The sequence below is a fragment of the Stenella coeruleoalba genome, assembly GCF_951394435.1.
Source record: "Stenella coeruleoalba genome assembly, chromosome: 10".
NCBI classification, from domain to species: Eukaryota; Metazoa; Chordata; class Mammalia; order Artiodactyla; family Delphinidae; genus Stenella; species Stenella coeruleoalba.
Window position 1 is genome coordinate 36509364 of NC_137156.1, and position 19417 is coordinate 36528780.

General features: G+C 44.0%; 1 protein-coding gene across 1 annotated transcript in view; it reads left to right on the forward strand.

The window, feature by feature from the left end:
• KIF6 (kinesin family member 6) overlaps positions 1-19417 on the forward strand; it is a gene marked incomplete at its 3' end in the record, with an annotated part of 379495 nt that overhangs the window by 309944 nt on the left and 50134 nt on the right. Inside the window, exon 15 of the mRNA XM_079934314.1 lies at positions 3058-3113. Coding sequence (XP_079790440.1) covers positions 3058-3113 — 56 coding nt within the window. The remainder of the gene's footprint in view (positions 1-3057; positions 3114-19417) is intronic.

A 19417-nucleotide genomic window follows, 5' to 3' on the forward strand; every position in this document is an offset into this window, starting at 1 on the left:
TCTAAGACTAAACCTTGACCATCACCAACATCTAAGGAACAGGCTGCAGAAGAAAAGCCTGAACAGGAGACTGAGAAGCAGCAGCCAGGGAGAGAGGGCAGAAAACGGAGGTGATGTAACGTGGAAGCCAGCGGGAGAGCATTGTTTCTACTCTGTGGACAGAGCCTGGCGCACAGTGGGTGCTGTTGGGTGGGTGAGGGCTGGATGTCACAGGGAGCCAGGCTTGCGAAGGAGCAGCCAGAGCGCTGCGTTCCTTCTCCCTTCCAAACCCAGGCCTCGCCCCAAGGTAGAGCTTTCTCTGCGCGGGCAGGTGGGCAGAGCAGTCTGCCGGGCCCCACTCTGGAACTGCCCCCCGCACCATATGCTCCTCAGATGGAGCTACGCAGAGATTCCCCGATAGGAAGGTTTGGGCACCGGGAGTAGGAGACCCTCAGGGGCTCACAGGTGGTACTGGTTGAGTCTCAGCGGCTCCCCGGCACCAGCCTCCTCCCAGCAGCCTCAGATATTGTCCAGGAGGGCGGCACCCCTGGGGAAAGTCAGCACAGGTTCAACCACCTGGACCACATCCCTAATGGGAATGTGCCCCTTTTAGAAGCTCAGGAGTCAGGAGGCTCCTGCTTGGGAAGATCAGAACTCGGGCTGGGGCGGGAGGAAGGGGAGGGGGCGGGGCTGGGGGAGACTTGGGCTGGGAGGTGTGGAGGTGCAGGGTGCGCAGGAGAAACAGGGCAGAAGTGCGGGGGCGGGGGGGCACCTTCTTTCTCATCTCTCCCGCCATCCCTTACTCCCCTCCTTCCCCCTCAGGGCTGTGCTTCCTTAGGCAAGGATTTGTCTTGACAACCGGAGATCAGGAAAACGTGTGGGTGGGGTGGTCCGGAGCAGTGACAACTGCAGCCTGAAGGGAAAATGGTCTGGTGGAGACAGGGCGGCCCTCAGCCCGCACCTCTTCAGTGGGAAAGCCCTTTTGAGTTCACGCTGGGCTGCAGAGGAGAGCATGGAACAGCTCTTGGCTCCCGGTGGTGTCCGCCAGCCCGGGTGTGGGGCGGCTCTTCGGAGACGGTCGACCGCAGCACTAAGCAGCTCCTCGCCGTGCCCCCGAAGGCACACGTGGGCACCGGCCAGCTGGGGGGCTCCCTTCCAGGCCTGTCGGAGCTTCTCTGAGCCGGGCTGCTGCGGAGATGGCCCATTCTGCCTGCAGGATCTTCCCTCCTCCAGCTCTCCTCTGGTTGCCTCCAGCATTGACATGAATGTCAGCAGCTTTGCAGCCCTGCTCTTGTGTTTTCCTCATTCCCAAGAATCTAAAGCTTCCAGAACTCTCTGGAACAGGCAGTAAGGGGGGCCACTCATTGGGCAATTGAGGACTATCAAACCCCATGAAATCCTAGGTATTGGGGATGGATGCAGCGACCACCAAACAATTAGAGCCCCGCACTTGGCAGAACTTCAAGTATGAAGATAGTCCTCATCTGAGTGGCCCGGACCAGACCTCAGAGTCTGTCTGCCCAGGGGACAGAGGCCAGAATGGGCCCACAGAGCCCAGCACAGTGATCTACACATGATATGAATATTTGCTGAGCTGAATTCAGTCTTCATGGCATCAAATGGGATTGCATTTCTCTCCGGAAGGTGACAGGCACTAGCTGAGGAAGGGACATATGTCATCTGTGATGAGCCTGAACACCCTTAATAAGGAGGCAGAGGTGGAGTCCCAAGAAACCGAACACTAAGAGAAAATTTAGTCCCCTTCCCTGGCAACATCTGTCTGCAATCTCAGGCCCAGCAGACACATTCAGAAAATAGCAGTGACATCATTCACGCCTCTTTTCCACTGAGCCTGGAGGCTGCGGGGCACTCTGGCCTTTGCTTATGTTGTTCCCCTGCCTGGAATGCCCTCTTCTCCCCACTTCCTCTAACAAGCTCCTGCTTGACTAAAGCATTTATGGATGAAACAATGTGACATCTGAGATTTACTGAGATCCAGAAAGATTTGGGGATGGGGCATTGACATTTCATAAGGGCCCGCTGTGTGTAGGGGCCTGGATGGTATGGTTTTTACAAAGGCCATTTCCTACACTTCTCCAGCACGGTTGGGCTCTCAGGGGGCATCTCAGGAATACCTGTTAGAAAATAGGAGTCATTCAGTAAACTCAACACAGCATCTGGTGGACTAGTGGGCAGCAATCTAAGAGAGTGGAGAAGTTTCTGATAACATAGGGAAGGACCAATAATGCTGAGTAAAAACAAAACACCCAAAGCACAAAAATCATATATTGGTATGATCTTAACTCTGTAAAAACTGGCCAGAAAGAAGACTGGATGGATCTCAAAATGAGCTTATTTCTGGGTAGGGGATAATTAGGGATTTTTTTCTTCTTGTTTTTATATGTCCACAATGTGATTTAACATCATATATAACAGGAGTAAGCAAATTCTTTCTGGAAAAAGCCAGATAGTAAATATTTTCAGCTCTGCAGGCCCTACAGTCTCTGTCCCAGCCCCTCGACCCTACCTTTGCAGTGTGAGAGCAGCCTTAGACAATAGACAAACGAATCGGTATGGCTGTGTCCCATACTACTTGATTTACAGAAACTGGTGTTGGGATGCATCCGCACCATGACCAGCCATAGTTTGCTGGTCAGAAAACAAAAAGGATAAGAAAAAAAAAAATGTTCTTTAAGGATTCTTTGACTCTAAGATCTTGGCACTGTGATTAATAGAGCACAGTACAGAAGGCTTACAGCGGTGCTTTACTCTGGTTCCCTCGTATCATAAAATACTAGAAATCAAAAGTAGATTTGATGAATCTACATAAATCAGAGACTATGAGCATGGAGTTCTATGCTGGAGAGAGGAGTAAAAAGGCACGATACCAGTAATTAATACAAATTTTATCTCTACTTTTAAGCCTAATATATTTCATTCATTTAAATTTTCTTTTATGTCTTTTGATAAAGCTTTATACTATTTTAGAGACCTCTCGGAAAGCTCTTATTTTTAAAACATAATTTAGGATGAACAGAAAAGGTTAAGCTCTCATTTCTTTTTTTTTTTTTCCTCCAGATTTTCCGAAGCAAAGGCCCTGGGAGAAAGTATAAATGAAGCAAGAGTTAAAATTGGTAAGCAGATGATATTCTGTGAGCCTCTTTCACAGGCCATTTTCCTGGTGAAAATCAGGTCATGATGTGCTTCCAAATAGCTGTGAGGATGAGTTTCAGGAGGTCCGTGCCAAGGAAGCCGCTTTCAGAGCACCTCTCCTTGGAAGTTTGTCATCTCTCCTACCATCCATCAGGAGAAGCACTTTCTTTCGTCTAGAACTTGAATTTTTCGTCCTCATACAGCCTTGAGCTCTAGCATCCGAACGAGAAAGTTTTGCTTTTCCTGGTGTTTTCCAGCAGTAGCCCAACTGGTCATAACTGTACAATTATAGCAACATTTCTCATTTTCGAGTGCCATGGAACGCTTTTATACCTCCCAGAGCTTATACTTATTGTTTTTGGCCCAGGTGCGCAATTTTCAGCGCCATTTCAGTAAGCCGCCTGGAGGATGAGAGGAAAGGATGAGTCACTGTGCCTTCCCAGGGCACAGGCTGCCCAGCAGGGCTCCCTCACTTTAGTGAGCATCCCTGGACCCATGAGGTTAAAGCAACAGGCTAACTCGAAAATAGTATGCCTCAGATCTTTGTCAAAGTGAGAGGAAAATGTTTCTCTCACACCAGGCTAGAAGACACACGGTGACCCATCTCCCAGGCTGGGGCAGCTTCACAAAGCTGCAGCTTCCCTGTGGCTTCGTCTCTGTGCTAGGGACAGCAGGAGTTACCTGGTCACAGCTGACTCCCTGTGTCCCCCTTGTCCTCACCTTTCTCCTCTCATAAGTGAGGACAGGACGGAAGCCACTATGAATGTCCCTTTTGGCTTTTCCTACAGAATATGGAAGCTCACAATAGCCTCAGGTCACTTCAGTTAGGGAAACAGGGAGCCCCACGTTCTCTTCTGTGGCCTGAGTGGAAAGAGTTGAGGCCGCCAAGCCCTGAGCCATGCCCAGTACCAGGCCAAGAATCTCCAGAGTCTCTGAGATTCTTGACTTAAGGTCCAGGATCTTGGATGCAGGAAAAATGCATCTTTATTTTCACTAACCTCTAACTTCAGTTTAGCACCCCCTCCAATGATGAATGTCGGCAGCAGACCACAGTAGAAGTAGCAGCACCTGTCACAGCGGAAATCACAGACATTTTCATTTCACAGCACAGTTAGCAGATATCATAAAATATCTTTTATACTCATCAGTACTTCAAAATTACAGGAGTTATTAGACTCACCAGTAGATCTTGTTATTTAATGCATTTATATGAAAGCACATAGATATTTCTATATCACAAAAATTTTTTAAATTTTGATAACTACTTCAGTGTAATTGGTCTCTCTTAAAATCCTATGTAAAACTCCTCTCTTGGCGTGAATTCTCAAAACTCCTAATACTGCATGAAAAAAAAATTGGAGGTCAGGAGCACTTTTCTAGAGATAATATCCATAGTTTATCTGATTCTCAAAGGAGTCAGTGACCCAAACCAATAGTGAGGGAAGGGGAAGCAGGCTTAAGTGGATCCAGAGCCGGCTTGTCAGAATTGTCTGACTGGAAGCTCCTAACGGTCTGTTTGCATCCCTGGGGAGACAAGAGGGAAGGACCTTTTATAAACCGTTTCTGCCCAGAAAGTGATAATAAAGTTTTGCTCTTGAAAAAGATCTAACTCTCGAAACCAAAATGAAACTGTTCCAACACTAATGAACGATGCTAACTATGGAAGGCACCAGTGGCCTACACTAATACACTTAGTGTTTCTCTCTGAATACAATGACTTGTTGTCACAACTAATTCTAAGTTCACCATACCTGTGGTGCGAAAACATACATTGATGAATCCAGTTTGCCACATTCTTGGGATTAGGCAAATGGGTGGCTGCCCTACAAGCTGCCCAAGAGGCAGGGGCCCGGGGTCTGAGGGATGTAATTGATCTTCCAGAGAGGGTGTCTGTAATTTACACACAAAGAATCCAGGTATACTAGAAGAAGCCCTGGGCAAGTAGACCTTTCTGTTTTCTAGATAATAATAAGTAGGGCTCCTACCAGTGTTAAAATTCAAACATCTATTGCTAACGAGAAAGTGGCTGCTAGTTCAGCGGTGCTAATAAAACCAGTGTTACTCTTACTTCATTCTATGCAAATAGTAGACTAAGACCCATCTCCTGGCCAAGCATCTTTCAAACGTGCTCTTTACCCAAGGAGGGCCCAGGTCAGTGGATCGCTGAGACTCAGCCCCGTTACTCAACAAGCCCCTCATGGTGCTTGACCACAGGGAGTAGCCCCTCCACCACTGCATCTCAGACACAAGGTTAAGATTAAGGAAGTACAAGGTGGAACTTGTACACATATTTAAAATTTCCAAGGCAACTTTGAAGGAAACTGGTTTCAAGAGATTTATGACATTACTGAGTGCATTTTTCTTAGGGAGAAATTAAATCAAGTGGAATTTTCATTCCCCTCCAAGTCCTTTAATTAATCTAAGAGTCAGGAGGTGGGAGCGTGGCACAGATGTACCATGACTTGCGTGGGATGATGACTCAGCGCCCCTCCCAAACTGAGCCACATCCTGCCTCTGGACCTCGGGGCAGGAGTGAGATGCTGGGGGGTGCACATGTAATTGGCCTGCCGAGAGGAAATGGAAGCTGTGTTTGTGATCTACACATCAGCCAGCCCACATGCTTAGAGTTCAGGTTGCCACTGTCTCTTCTCAGGCAATTTGCTTTTTCTCTGACATCGTGATCTAGAGCTGCGACTTGAATTTCATTCTTAAAAATCCCTAAAGGCTATTAATTCAGGAGTGACCACATAATATCTAATTTTTACATGGCATAATCAGTCAACCAAAACTTCCATATTATTTCCTTTTCTTATAACAAGCCAACCCAAACCAGGTAGATTAAACTCTTGCCACAAACTCCTTTCTTGTCCTTCTCTGTACGCCATTTACATCAGTCCTGATGTTGAAACAAGTTGAAATCAGAAATGGAAGAAATAACCAACTTAGGGTCTCCTCAAAAGAGAACGGTGTCTTTGTTTCAGAAAGGAGAGCCATTTTCATTGCATTTGCCTGTCCCATACACAATAGCATTTAGGCTGCTTTCCATCACATGGGGCTGTGTTTTGAACATATGCATGTATACCCACCTCCATTCATCATATCTCTAAAGATGCCATTAAAGCCCAAACTGTAGGGAAAGAAACAGACAGCTTCCAAAGCAACGGCATAAACCAGGCCATTTTTCACTTATTAAAATCCTGGCGTTGGTTTTCATCAGTGAGCTACCACTGGCAGCATTGTCTTTGGCAACAAAGGACAATGAATGGCTGTTCTTTGGCTTGAGGCCTACCCTCGACCAGTCCAGGAACCAGCTGCTGTGGAGGCAGGTGAAAGAGTCTGACTGACACGTCTTGGACCTCTTCGCCCTCCACAGACCCCTCCAGGCCTAAAGGAAAATGCCCATCACAGGTTGTTGCACAGGAGGGTTTTCACCGGGGAGCCAATCAGTGATCACTTCAGAAATCACAGGTAATGTAATAGGAGTAGCTGTCAGAGAGCAGGAAACGCTAGAAAAGGGAACAGAACATTCTGGAAGTTTTCTTTCTCCTACTCCACATTCAAAGAAGGACCTTCAACCCACCATTTGAACAGTACACTTTTTAAAAATGTATCTCCTGAACATTTGGGATTTGGGAAAATCATTACTCAGATCTGGGTCTCCATCAGCAGAATACATAGGATTATTTTCTGTTGTGCATTTTCTGTACTTTCATCTTCCTCTGAGGTTTACTTCTAGACCTACCTCGTGCATATTGGCTTCTACTATCTCACCCTGGCGTAGAGGAAAGACTATATCCAGATCGTCTTGCTAGGCCCTGAAGACCTCTATCAAGTCTATCCTTTTGTTATCATTTGTCACCAACTCTGAATAACCATCACACCCACAGCAGCTTCACTGAGCACTGACTCTGGGCCGTGTCAAGAACTTGACACGCGCATTATCTAATTTAATCCTCATAATCCTATAGGCAATGAGAAGAGTCATTACCTATAAAGTGGATATTACCATATGTCATAGAGTCTGAAATAAACAATTTTTACAGTCTTAACACCTCTGAAGTCAGGAAAACATTTGACTATTCACTTGGCCATTTTTTCGTTTTAAAAACCTCTGTAATGAGACAGGGTCTTACAATTGATATAGTCTAGATTCTATGAAATATAGTATTATCATAATTTTGCAGATTTTTTAAAAACGGAGTTTCAGGGAGGTGGCCTACTTAGTGGCCATGCTGGAGTCAAAGTCCATTTCTGTCCAACTCCAAAACTTTTACATACAGTATACTATCCCCATAAATTCAGATTTATCTGACTCTGAAGTTTTTTTCTTAGTTTAACATTTCACTAAGCTGTTACTCAGTTCTCCTGAATCTCTGCCCTTTATCTGTTGTGCCCAACAAAAGGCTCACACTAGACCCTAGCTCGTGCACACATAGCCCAAGAAGATGAAAAGGGTCTTTGTAACATGATTCATGATAGGTCACCTTTTGCCCAGTGGGGCTCAGTTGCAGGCGTGAGTGGGGTCGGACACCCAGCCTACCCTTGCTCTCCATCCCATGTGCACTGGCCCACAGTTGTATCTGCCCTAGGAAGAGGCGCCTTTTTCCAATTTGCAGAAAGGTGCACTGCGGGCTTGCAGCATCCCTGGTAGGCTTCAGTGTCCCACATTTCAACTATCATTTTCAGTGGTTTGGAAAATAGAATAGAGGGGTTGTATTTTCAGGCTCTATACAATTCCAGCTCAGTGGGTTTACCGATGCTTCAGAAAACATGAGAGAATTCAAAGCATAAACTTAGATGAGGTTAGTAAGAATGGGTGTAATGAAGTGCTTATGCTTAAGTACCAAAACCAGCACCAATAAATTGGACTAGAGAAAGCCTGATTAAGGGCAGGCATAGAAATCATCAAGGACCACAAAATAAAAATATGTCACCATAAAGTGAAAAAATACTACGTTCTCAAAAGTAAGAAATGCAAAAGTCAAGAGGTCACCCTTTCGCTCTGCCCAGCATTTCCAGGTGCGCTGTGTTTTCTCGGGAGCTCTGCCTCTCTACAGGAAGAGAGATGGTTCAGAGAAAAGCAGCTAAAGTCGTGATGAAAAAGTTATGAGGTAGATTTTTTTGGCTTTATTAAGTAATCCACCAAGTTTATTTTAAATAATAAGCTCTACTTGCCTGTTAGAGTATTTAGTTCGATTTTTCTAATTACTCTTATCAAACAAATTTAATTAATCTGTGTTCAGCTTGTATTGGCCAAGATGTTTGGCTGTAAGTATGAAAGGAAATTTATTGTCTCATGTAACCAGGAAATCCAAGGAATACAGTTGGCTTCACATGCAACCTCATCCCCGTCCTCCCATCTCTCAGTGCTACTCGACTAGGTTCTCTGATAGCCTCTCCCCATTTAGTGGGAAGGTGCTTCTGAAAGCTCTAGGCTTACATGGTCTATAGAATTCATAATCCCAGTAAACAGGGTCTTTTCCAACAGTGTTAGCAAAAGTCCCTGGAGGGAGGGATGACTGGCCTGGCTGAGGTCATACACCCATCTCTGAAGCAGTCCCTGCATTCAGGGGAATGAAACACTCTGACTGACTGATCCTAGATCCTGTGCCCACTCCTCGGGGCTTAGCCCATCTGCTCCACACAAGCTGAACACGATTTTTAGGGAATTAAAGAGGTATCTTTCCCCAAAGGAAGAAATGTTGGGCCGACAACAATCGTATTCACTGCAAACCTTTCAGATATTGATCTGTGGCTTGAAACAAGATGCATCTGTAAAGGAATGAATAGTAGTTCCCGTGAGAGACTACAGCGTTTAGAGTAATTTATCCTGGAAAAAAGAAAGCTGTGAATGAGGAATTTAAAAACTGGCTTAAGTACTGGTGCCTCTGCTATAATGGAATAAATGCAAAATTGCATGATAAAAAAACTAGCAGGGATTGTAGAAGAATTAAGACTGGGAAGACCTCTCAAAACCCATGCAACTTTATAACGAATACTCTAAGAAAACCAATTGCAATGCTAATAAAAATAATGATATAAATTTAAAAGACATGTTAAATTCCTAATGCATAAGGAAGCACTATGTAAAACAGCCATTTTTTTTCCAAAATGAGGCTCTCATGGTAGAAGAGCATACAGGAAGGGCTGCAGAAGAGCATACAGGAAGAGCATACAGGAAGAGCATACAGGAAGAGCATACAGGAAGGGCTGAGGGCTGAGTTATGGAGGCGCGAACAACACATACAAGGGTGGGAAGGGCCCCTCAACAAGGAAGAAGCGCTTCCTTCTAAGAAGGATCACTGACCACAATGGACTCGGAGGAAGAGTGTGGGGAGAGGGGTGTGTTCAGTCCTGAGCTCCCTCCGCCCGACTGCTGGGCTCAGCTCTGCTAGTTTTGTGTTTAACGACCTTTTCTCGGTGATGCAAAACTTGAATTTACTAGGAAAAAAATCCTATGTCAACAAATGAGTCTGCTGTATGATACTGACCTCAGCTCCCTCTAACCAACTGCATACGAGTGATTCCTGTTAAAGAAACCTAGTTGCATGAGGACAGACTGTGTATTACTTGATGTTATACAGAGGGACCAGTCAATTGTAGTTCATCTTTAAGGAGACTCAAAAAGGAAGAAAAAATTTTCAGTTGTATTGAAACTATAGCTGATCATGTGAAAAAGACATCTTTGTCAGAAAAGGTAATTAAATGGATATAGATTCTAGGAATCATTAAAAGCAGGATAGATTGGCACCTTTCTGAGATGACTCAGTGTATATAGAGATGAAAAGAGCAAAGCAGATTTCTTAAAGTCCTTTCTGTAACAATTCAGAATGTTGAGATTCCAAGACGTGCAGTTATTGGAGTGACAGCCCATAACCAGTACGACTGATGTCTTCATAGAATTGATTGAATGTTTGCTGTCATACTTTGGAGATCAAACAACAACAAAAAAAATGATTTGAGCAAGCTGGAGGGTTGTGGAGTATATTAACTGACAAGAGGTAACGCTAATAATTGTCATATATAAAGAAGGAAGCAGTGATTTGGTCGGAATGCCAGGAAAAAAAGAATAAAAAGATGGATGGCTGCCTCCCAAGAGTCCTGACAGGGTGGTCTTACCTTAGTGAATGAAACAACGTCCAGGATCTGGCCTTGCTGGGTGGACTCAGGAAGGCTGTCCAATGCCAATCAAACTCACTATAAACCAGAGAGGCAATCTATTAATTTTCCATGGAGGATGTTCTTTTATAGACAGGAACTCTTAAACTGCCTCCATCCAGGGCCCCTTCTCCCAGGGGAAAAAGTAGATTCCTTATTGGAAGTTTAGTAAATAAGCAGCCCCAAGCACAAAGGGAGTCAAAAAAAGGAGAAGAGTTTTGACAGATAGGTTCCCACAGTCACGGTGAAGCCACACCAGGCATCCACCGCCCGCGGGAGCGAATATCCCCACAACAATACAGGCAGCCTCCAGCCCGACCACCCCTCTTCTGTGCACAATACCCTTTTCTCCAGAAAAGACAGAAACCACTTGTTAGGTCTCTACTTACTAAACTATAATTATATCCCGGCTCCTGCCTCTCGAGGGTGAACCCCAAGTCACATTGCTTCAAGTCATAGGAATAATCAGTTTTACTTTGGCCCCCTTGATTTTCAGACATAGAAACCCAGTTGAGCTAGCTCAGGCCTAGGATGCCTGCATGGTGATGACTCTCCCTGAGATACAGCCATGAGATCTGAGAGCCCTCCAAGCTGCAACGGGAGCCAGAGCCAGGACCCGGGGTGGGGTTAAGGGGGTCATCGGGAACCAGCATGGCTCCAGAGGCCAGCACACTCCCCGTGCCTCCCTTGGGGCCTCTTGCTACCTCTGTGCACGTCTGCTCTCGCAACGTGCTGGCCCTGCTGACCCTGGGTCCTGCTCGCTCGTGGCTTTGGTCTGCTCTGGCCCCAGCTGTACCTGAAAGCATCCTTTAACTCTGTTTCCAAGGTAACAAGCTAATTATTTGCTTGTTTCTTAGCTCAAAGTTATGAGAAAGAGAACTTGACTGGCCCGATTTATCTTTTCTAGGCCTTCAGGACAGCTGCTGATGGCGAGCTTAAGAATGTGCTGTCTTTGAGTCAGAAATGTACCTCTGGTCCAGGCAGATGTGGCCAGGGAGGAAGAGAGGTCTTGTGTTTCAGAAAGTGTCCACCTAGGCAAAAGAGGGTGTGACAGGGGAGGTTTCTGTTTTATAAACAGGATGGATAGAGCAGACACAACGATTGACATCTTGTATTCTCTGGGTTCTATCTCACGGGTGTGAAGACTTTTGCCAGTTCAACTCTTATAAGGCGACATCAATTCCTTTACTTCTAGGTTCTCCAGGAAGCATCTTGCCCTTGTCCCTTTGTTTTACCAACAGGAATAGTGACTAGTCTTTGTAAAGTGCATTATAATATATAGGGATTTTATTTATTTTTATCTCATCAAATTCGTTGATCTTTTCTTTTACAACTTCCTCCAGTGCTTTTGTACTCAGAAAGGGTCATTGTAACAGCAATAATAATGGATCGTTCATTGCCTGGTATTTGTTTAATGCTTTCCTAAATTTTCTTATAGTTTTTTTTGTTGTTCTATTTTTCACACTCAACTCATTTGGGATTTATTGTGGAATGCAGTATAAGCTGAGGCTCTAAGTTGAATCTTTTTCAAACAACCAATTTTCCCAACACCTATTTCATTCAATGAAATGCCTTAAAATAACATTTCTTCTCATAGGAGAGTCATTTCAGATTTTCAGAAGGCAGCTGAGGCATCCTAATCTCATCACAGCAGTAGTATACATTCTTGACATGATCATTTTCATACAAGTATTTCAAAAATAAGTTTCCCAGCAGATACTATTATCTAGAGATCAGAATAACCCTGCAGAAAAGTGCCAACTTTTATGTAAACCAGGAAGCTCACAGATGGGGAACAGTAGGCGTGTATCTGTACATGGGTGGTCCCCGCAGGCTCTGTCGGCGCCCTCTGAAGGGAAGGAGATGGTCTTTAAGTAACAGCAGCACAAGCTGGGCTCACCTTACTCATTTGCCAGGGGAAGATAGTTGGTACCGTATTTTCTCACTTCCAAGGAGAAAAAGTATATTTCGTTTTCTTACATTGATTAAAAAGGGGGAATAATGATAGTTAAGGCGGAAATGAGAGTAGGGACTTTGTCAGTGATGCTGTACAGGGAAGATCTGAAAACAGCAGTTTGCTGTGTCCACTGTCTACCACCCTGAAATCACTGATGAGCCCGCCTGCTGAAAAGTACCGTGTTTCAAAAATACAGCACACACAAGAGTGGGACTATCCCCTCCCTGCAGTGGCCGTTCTGCTCCGGGTGGAGATGGCCATGGTTTGGTGTTGGCCTCGTGTAATAACGGGACTCCGTGGACCAGCCCCACTCTCTAATGGATGGTCTGCACCACAACTTACTTAAGCCTAAAACATACACGTGCAGCTCCACAGCAAGGCATGCTAGTTGCAGCACAGGCCTTCAGAGGAGGCAATGAAACACCACGCAGAGACATTCGTGCAGCCGCCGGCACTCTGTGCTCCTCTTCTGGCAGGTAGACGGCTGCCATTCAGGCAGCATTTATAAAGCAGGGAAGCTCCCTCCCGAGCACATCTAGGCTACATCACTAATCAGGCATATCATGAACAAAAGCCCAACCCTGGGCAGCTACCTGAGCAAATCTGAAAGGGGGCCCAGTGGCAGGGAAACCAGAGTGAGTGCCACAGGGACTCCTCAAAGTCTGGTATCAATGTTTGGGCAGAGCTGGGGTTGCCCAAAAGGACTGGGAGTAAACAGAGACATATTGCAGCCAACCATCGTGTGTCTAAGCACAGATTTTGGGCCACTAAGAGTCAAAGAGATCGAGTCCACTCCAAACATGAGTGCTCCTTTGAGGTAGATGCCTAGAAGTAGAACTGGGGAGAGCAACAGCAGGTATGCATTTTTAATTTTCATGAGTACTCCCCATTTGCCTTGGCAAAAGTGTTTCATAAGTTTATATTTGCATCAGTGTGTGACAGTACCCATTCCTCTGCATCCTTGCTTTTACATCGTAGTATCAGTCATTTTAGGCTTTGCCAGTTGGAGAGCAAAAAATGGTATTTCTTTATTGTCTTAATTTGCATTTCACTGACAGCCAGTGGAAGTGAGTGCTTCTTCATGTGTCTCATATCCTTTGCCCATTGGGTGGTTGAATTTCTCCTTTTGATTTGTAGGAACACTTAGTATCCTCTGGATACTGGGCCTTTCTCCACGGAATAGTTGGCAGATGTTTTCTTCCAGTCTGTCACTTGTTTTAATTTTCTCTTAAGATTTTTGGAAGAACCCTGAAACAGTTGCTTCTCTCTAATTTTTAAAAATTTCCTTGGATAAGACTAATCTGTCTGCTCTCCTTTTTTTGAAGTTGTCCACAAGTTGGGAGTTATCAACCCTGACTCACCATAACTCTGCCCCAAAGATGTCCAAGATAACTTTGGTCATACTGCACAGATCTCACTGAAACATATATGGGTTAAAATTGAACATGATGATGATTGCAGATCATTGTCTTTTGGCCACTAGCCACTACATGAATGCATGATTCCTGCGTACAGATGTTTAAACCTTTTAGCAGACCACAAACCTGGCAATCTTACTGCTGAAAACATAAGCTTTGTAACGAGGTAAAAACTGATTTTATTAACTTAACCTTTATTGAAGACATCTTTAATAATGCCTGAATATTTTAAAAACTTAATCGTGTTTTGCACAACACCTATTAACACATGTTTAGGCAATACTAAAATCTAGAAAACCTGCTAATAAATAATTGGAATGTCACACTACCTGGTAACTCAGTAGCAAATACTAGGGTCCTTGGGTACTCCCTTTGTTGGAAGACAAAAGCAAATAATTAAGGAATGAGTACAGAAATGGGTAAAATGCCAAGTAAACTTAATAGACAAGGGACATCAAAGACATAAAGCTTATTGATTGCCTGCACCTGTAATCCAAAGCCAGGCCAGGTCTATATTTGAAGGTAGTGAAACAACATATTCGGTGTATTCCTGCAGAAGTGTCTTGTAAAACGGAAAAGCTATGTCATGGAGAGGAGTCATGAAGGGTCTAGCTTCACCTCACCCCTGGTGAGATAACTGGGACACAACCTTCATTAACTCCCATTACAGAGGTGACGTCACATGCAAAAAGGGGTCCAACACCTGGAAGGCCGGATGGTGCGATGGTGACTCCGTAGTCAGCACTCAATGGGACAATAATGGCAGTACCTCTCTTCTGCTGCTACTGGGGGCAGAGGATGAACTGCGGAGGAAGGAGGTCAGAGTCAGGGTTGACTCAGACTGCTGCCACAGGAAAAGAGCTGTTCAGCTGCTAAAGTAGAATCCAAGGACACTGATTCCGAAAGAGAGAAATCCATCGAACAGAAGGGTCTTGGGGAGAGGAAGGAAGTTGGCCACCTTTAAATTAGAATTCTGGGTGATTAGTAGTAAAGATTGCATTCTAAAGGTGAATATCCCCAAGCCACAGCTCCAGTCAATTCCTCCTCACTCAGAAACCTCTGAGGCCTACCAAAAGTATTCATGCCCCTTTAGCCTTTTTAAATTCTTATCCATGTCGATATAATTATATTAAATTCATATACTTATATGAAGTATTGGGTTGCTTGTCTTACCAAAAAAAAAAAAAAGAGAGAGAGAGAGAGATAAAAAGCATATTATGGGGTCTTCCTTGGTGGCACAGTGGTTGGGAATCTGCCTGCCAGTGCAGGGGACACGGGTTTGAGCCCTGGTCTGGGAAGATCCCACATGCTGCAGAGCAGCTAAGCCCACGTGCTACAGCTACTGAGCCTGTACTCTAGAGCCCACGAGCCACAATACTGAGCCCGCATGCCACAACTACTGAAACCCGCACATCTAGAGCCTGTGCTCTGCAGCAAGAGAAGCCACCACAATGAGAAGCCCACGCACTACAACAAAGAGTAGCCCCTGCTCACCACAACTAGAGAAAAGCCCAAGTGCAGCAACAAAGGCCCAACACAGCCAAAAATAAAATAAATAAATAAATAAATTTTTTTAAAAAGCATATTATGTACATTTCTCTGCATCCTGCTTTTCACTGTATCCTGAATTTCATATACATATGAATATACATATAAAATCCCTCCACATCAGCTGGGGTAGTTATATTTCATTCTGTTTAGTAGCTGCATAATATTCTATAGAATGATTGTGTCACAACATTTTTCTATCATTTTCCAGTTAACAGGTATTTGCCTTATTCCATTTTTCTGCCATACAATGTGCTGCAGTAAACACCCATGCACATGTATCCTTTTATACTGGTCCTTTTACTTCAATGGAAACTTTTCCTGTAAAGGACCAGATAGTAAATATTTTAGGCTTTGTGGGCTTCCTATGGTCTCTGTTGCACATTCTTCTTTTTTTTTTTTACAACTCTATAAAAATGTAAAAACCATTCTGAGGTCACAGTCCAAAGCCATACAAAAACAGACCACAGGACAGATTGGCTTGCCAGCCCTAGTTTGCCAATCCTTGGAATAGAGTCCTAGGAGTAGGATTTCTTCCTGAGAGTATTATAATTTTTGCTGCTTTCTTGAATGGAATATTGTTCCATTTCCTGGGATAGAAAAAAATCTGTTTAAAAAAATAGATTTTTCTTGTACCCAGTCATCCTACCAAATTCTCTTTTCAATTTTAGTGGGCTTTCTCTTGCTATAGTTTCTTGAATTTTCTAGAAATGAAATCCTATTCATCACAAAAGAAAAACCTTTTTCCAGTCTTTGCACTTAGTATTTTATTTTCTTGTCTTATTGCATTCATTAGAGCTTCTGAATCACTATTAGCTAATAACAGTAACAGCCTCTCCTTCCTTGTTCCCAAGTTTCATGAAAATGGCTTAAGATTACATAATTCAGAATGACAAAAGACATTATATGAATGTGATAAATATTGCCATACCTCACCCGAGTCCAGGCTGTTGGAATTTCTGTAGTATGAATTTGATATGAGGCAGAGCCACAGTGCTCTAGACACAGGACCAGAAAGGCAGGTAATGGAGAGATTCAGTGTTTGAGAACTGGCCTGGTTGGTAGGTCAGAGGATCAGGGAGGTACAAATGCCTGAGGTTTGATAAGGAATTAAATACAGTGTAAACAGATCAGCTAATGAGCTGGGGGAAGGAGAGAGATGAGTCTGCTCTTACGATGAAAAAAGAAAAGGAAGCAAATGTTATGGATTTATGAGAAGGACGTATTCTTAAAATTAAAAAAAAACAAAACAGAAACAAGCAAACAAACAGAAAACAGTGTGAGTTTCCAGGTTCTGGACAAGGTGACCACACTCCATCCCGTCTGTCCTACTGAAGGCAACTAGAAACCATGGACAGAACACATGGAGCAGCTGTCTGAGAATTCCAAAAAGTAAGTGGTAGCAGGCAACTCAGGGAAGGAGACCAGAATTCACAATGTCATCAAATTGGCACTCCCAGAGAATCTTCTGGGAGCAGAGGAGCAGCAGCAGCCGTCAGACAGAAGCCCAAAACTCTGATGGAGGAGACTCCTCCATTCTGAACAGAGGAACCGTGGTACCAGAAACATGGGAAGACTTCCCACTGCTCTTTCCTCTCTGTCCTCCCACTGCTTGGTCTGAGATGCAGACATAGTCCTGGGAGTTGCGTGGCAGCATTGAGGGGTCCAGGAGCCAGGCCTCAGAAAGTCATAATGTGTCAGGTAGATCACAGAGAGAAGGAGATCAAGACAGTAATTCCATAAAGTTGTTTATATTAACTACAGGGCTCACCTTCAGGCTGAGCATGCACGGATCTAAAGAGCATGTCAAAGGCTTTGACAATCCTGCTGTGAGATAGACCAGCACCCAAGTCCCAGACTGGCCACTGGGTAGCACACACATGGAACAAATCTGAAAAGCACTGCAGAGCCTTTGAAAACGGAGCCAACATTGGAACCACAGTCCGAAGAAGGCTTACTGGAATTTGTGACCTGAACCTAACCAGATTGATTGTCTGCTGAAACAGACAAACAAACAAAAATCAGTAGTCTCCTTAGGATTTAAACAAGATCTTGAAAATGTTCAGGATGTGATCCAAAATTACTTAGCATAAGAAGAACCAAGAAAATCTCAACTCACAAGGGAAAAGACAATAAATAAGTACCAGCCCCAACATAACACCGTGTTAAAACTATCAGACAGGGACTCCCCTGGTGGTCCAGTGGGTAAGACTCCAAGCTCCCAATGCGAGGGGCCTGGGTTCGATCCCTGGTCGTGGAACTAGATCCTGCATGCATGCTGCAACTAAAGATCCTGTGTGCTGCAACTAAGACCCAGTGCAGCCAAAATAAATAAATAAATATTATTTTTTTAAAAAAACTATCAGACAAAGACTTAAAGCAGCTCCTAAAACTATGCTTCAAGAATTAAGGAAAAAAACTCTTGAAACGGGCTTCCCTGGTGGGGCAGTGGTTGAGAGTCCGCCTGCCGATGCACGGGACACGGGTTCGTGCCCCGGTCCGGGAAGATCCCACATGCCGTGGAGCGGTTGGGCCCGTGCGCCATGGCCGCTGAGCCTGCGCATCCGGAGCCTGTGCTCCGCAACCGGAGAGGCCGTAACAGTGAGAGGCCCGCGTACCGCAAAAAAAAAAAAAAAAAAAAAACAACTCTTGAAACAAACCAAAGATATACGATGGCAAATGAGCACATGCAAAGATATTCAACATCATTAGTAGTTAGAGAAAAGTAAATTAAAACAATGATGAGATATCACTATACCTTACTGAAATCGATTTAAAAAAATGTTTTAAACTAACTATACCAAGTGCTGACAAGGATGTGGAACTCATACATTGAGAATGCAAAATGGTAAAGACACTTTGGAAAAAACTTGGGCAGTTTCTTATAAAGTTACACATAGATATATGATACACCTCGGCTATTTACCCTAGAGAAATTAAAACTTATGTTCACACAAAAACTTGTAGACAGATGTGTCTAGCAGTCCTCTTCACAACTGGCAAAAACTGGAAATAACCCAAATGTCTTTTGTTGAGTGAATGGCTCAACTACATAAAATGGAATACTACTCAGCAATAAAAAGAACAAACTACTGGTACATATGACAACATACAAAACCTCAGATGCACTGTGCTCATGAACTTGTACACAACCTAATTCCACTTCTGTGACCTTCTGAAAAAGACGACTATAGTGACAATGAGCAGGAGTGGAGGAGAGTGTGAATCCAACAGGGCAGGATGAGGGAGTTCTGTGAAGTAATAGAACTTTGGGGAATCCTGATTGCGATGGTGGTTACACAAATCTATGTATGTGTTAAATCTCATCGAATTATCCGTGCGTGCATACATGCACTCACAGCCAAGTCAATTTTACTGTATGTTAATTTAATAAATAAAATTTAAAATAAAACAGGATGAGTCCACAAGAAAAGAAGATGGAAGGGAATATTAAACAACATATCTCAGCTATAATTTTGAAATGAATCTTATGTAGAGGACAGAAATTTTTTTAAATTTCTCTGGGAAGGGAAATTTAAATTTTTTTTAAATTTCTTTGTGTGTAAGTTAAGAGTACAAGATTTGGTAAATTATTTCAGGCTGAACACAGTAGGAACCTTTACTACAGTTTTTCCACAGTTCGGGTAGGGCTGTCAAGAGTGAAAGAGTAGGAAATTGAGGGCTTCTGTGATCAGGAATATTGGCAGAAACTCTAGGTCTTGTGATTTATTCATTTGGCGGTTATTATACATCTATTAACTCCAGGGCTCTGTGGGGGACACACAAATCCCTAGGAGAGAGTCCCAGCTTCGGGATACTCATATGCTGGTTGAGAAGATAGGACAAAGACGATTCGTGGGGTTCGGGCCCTGAGGTTACTCTGTGGAGCCCCTGATAAAACAGTCAGGGCTTCTCAGCCAGGCCTTGGTGGTGGAGTAACAGGTCACCACAAATAAGTGTCCAGTAAAAGATCTGGGGACATCTGACCAGAGATAATCATCTATAATGCAATTTCCCCTTCTATGGTCATCCCAGCAAAATCTATGGGTTTCTTAAATGCGCCTCTGGAGACTTTCTGTTCTCTGTCCCACTTAAAGACAGTTTGCTTATCTTTTCATCTCTCTCCACATAACAGCATCTCACCAACCTTCCCCCAGCCAGGGATGTCTTTCCCTGACTTCCTAGTTTGCTGCAAGGTTCTGCC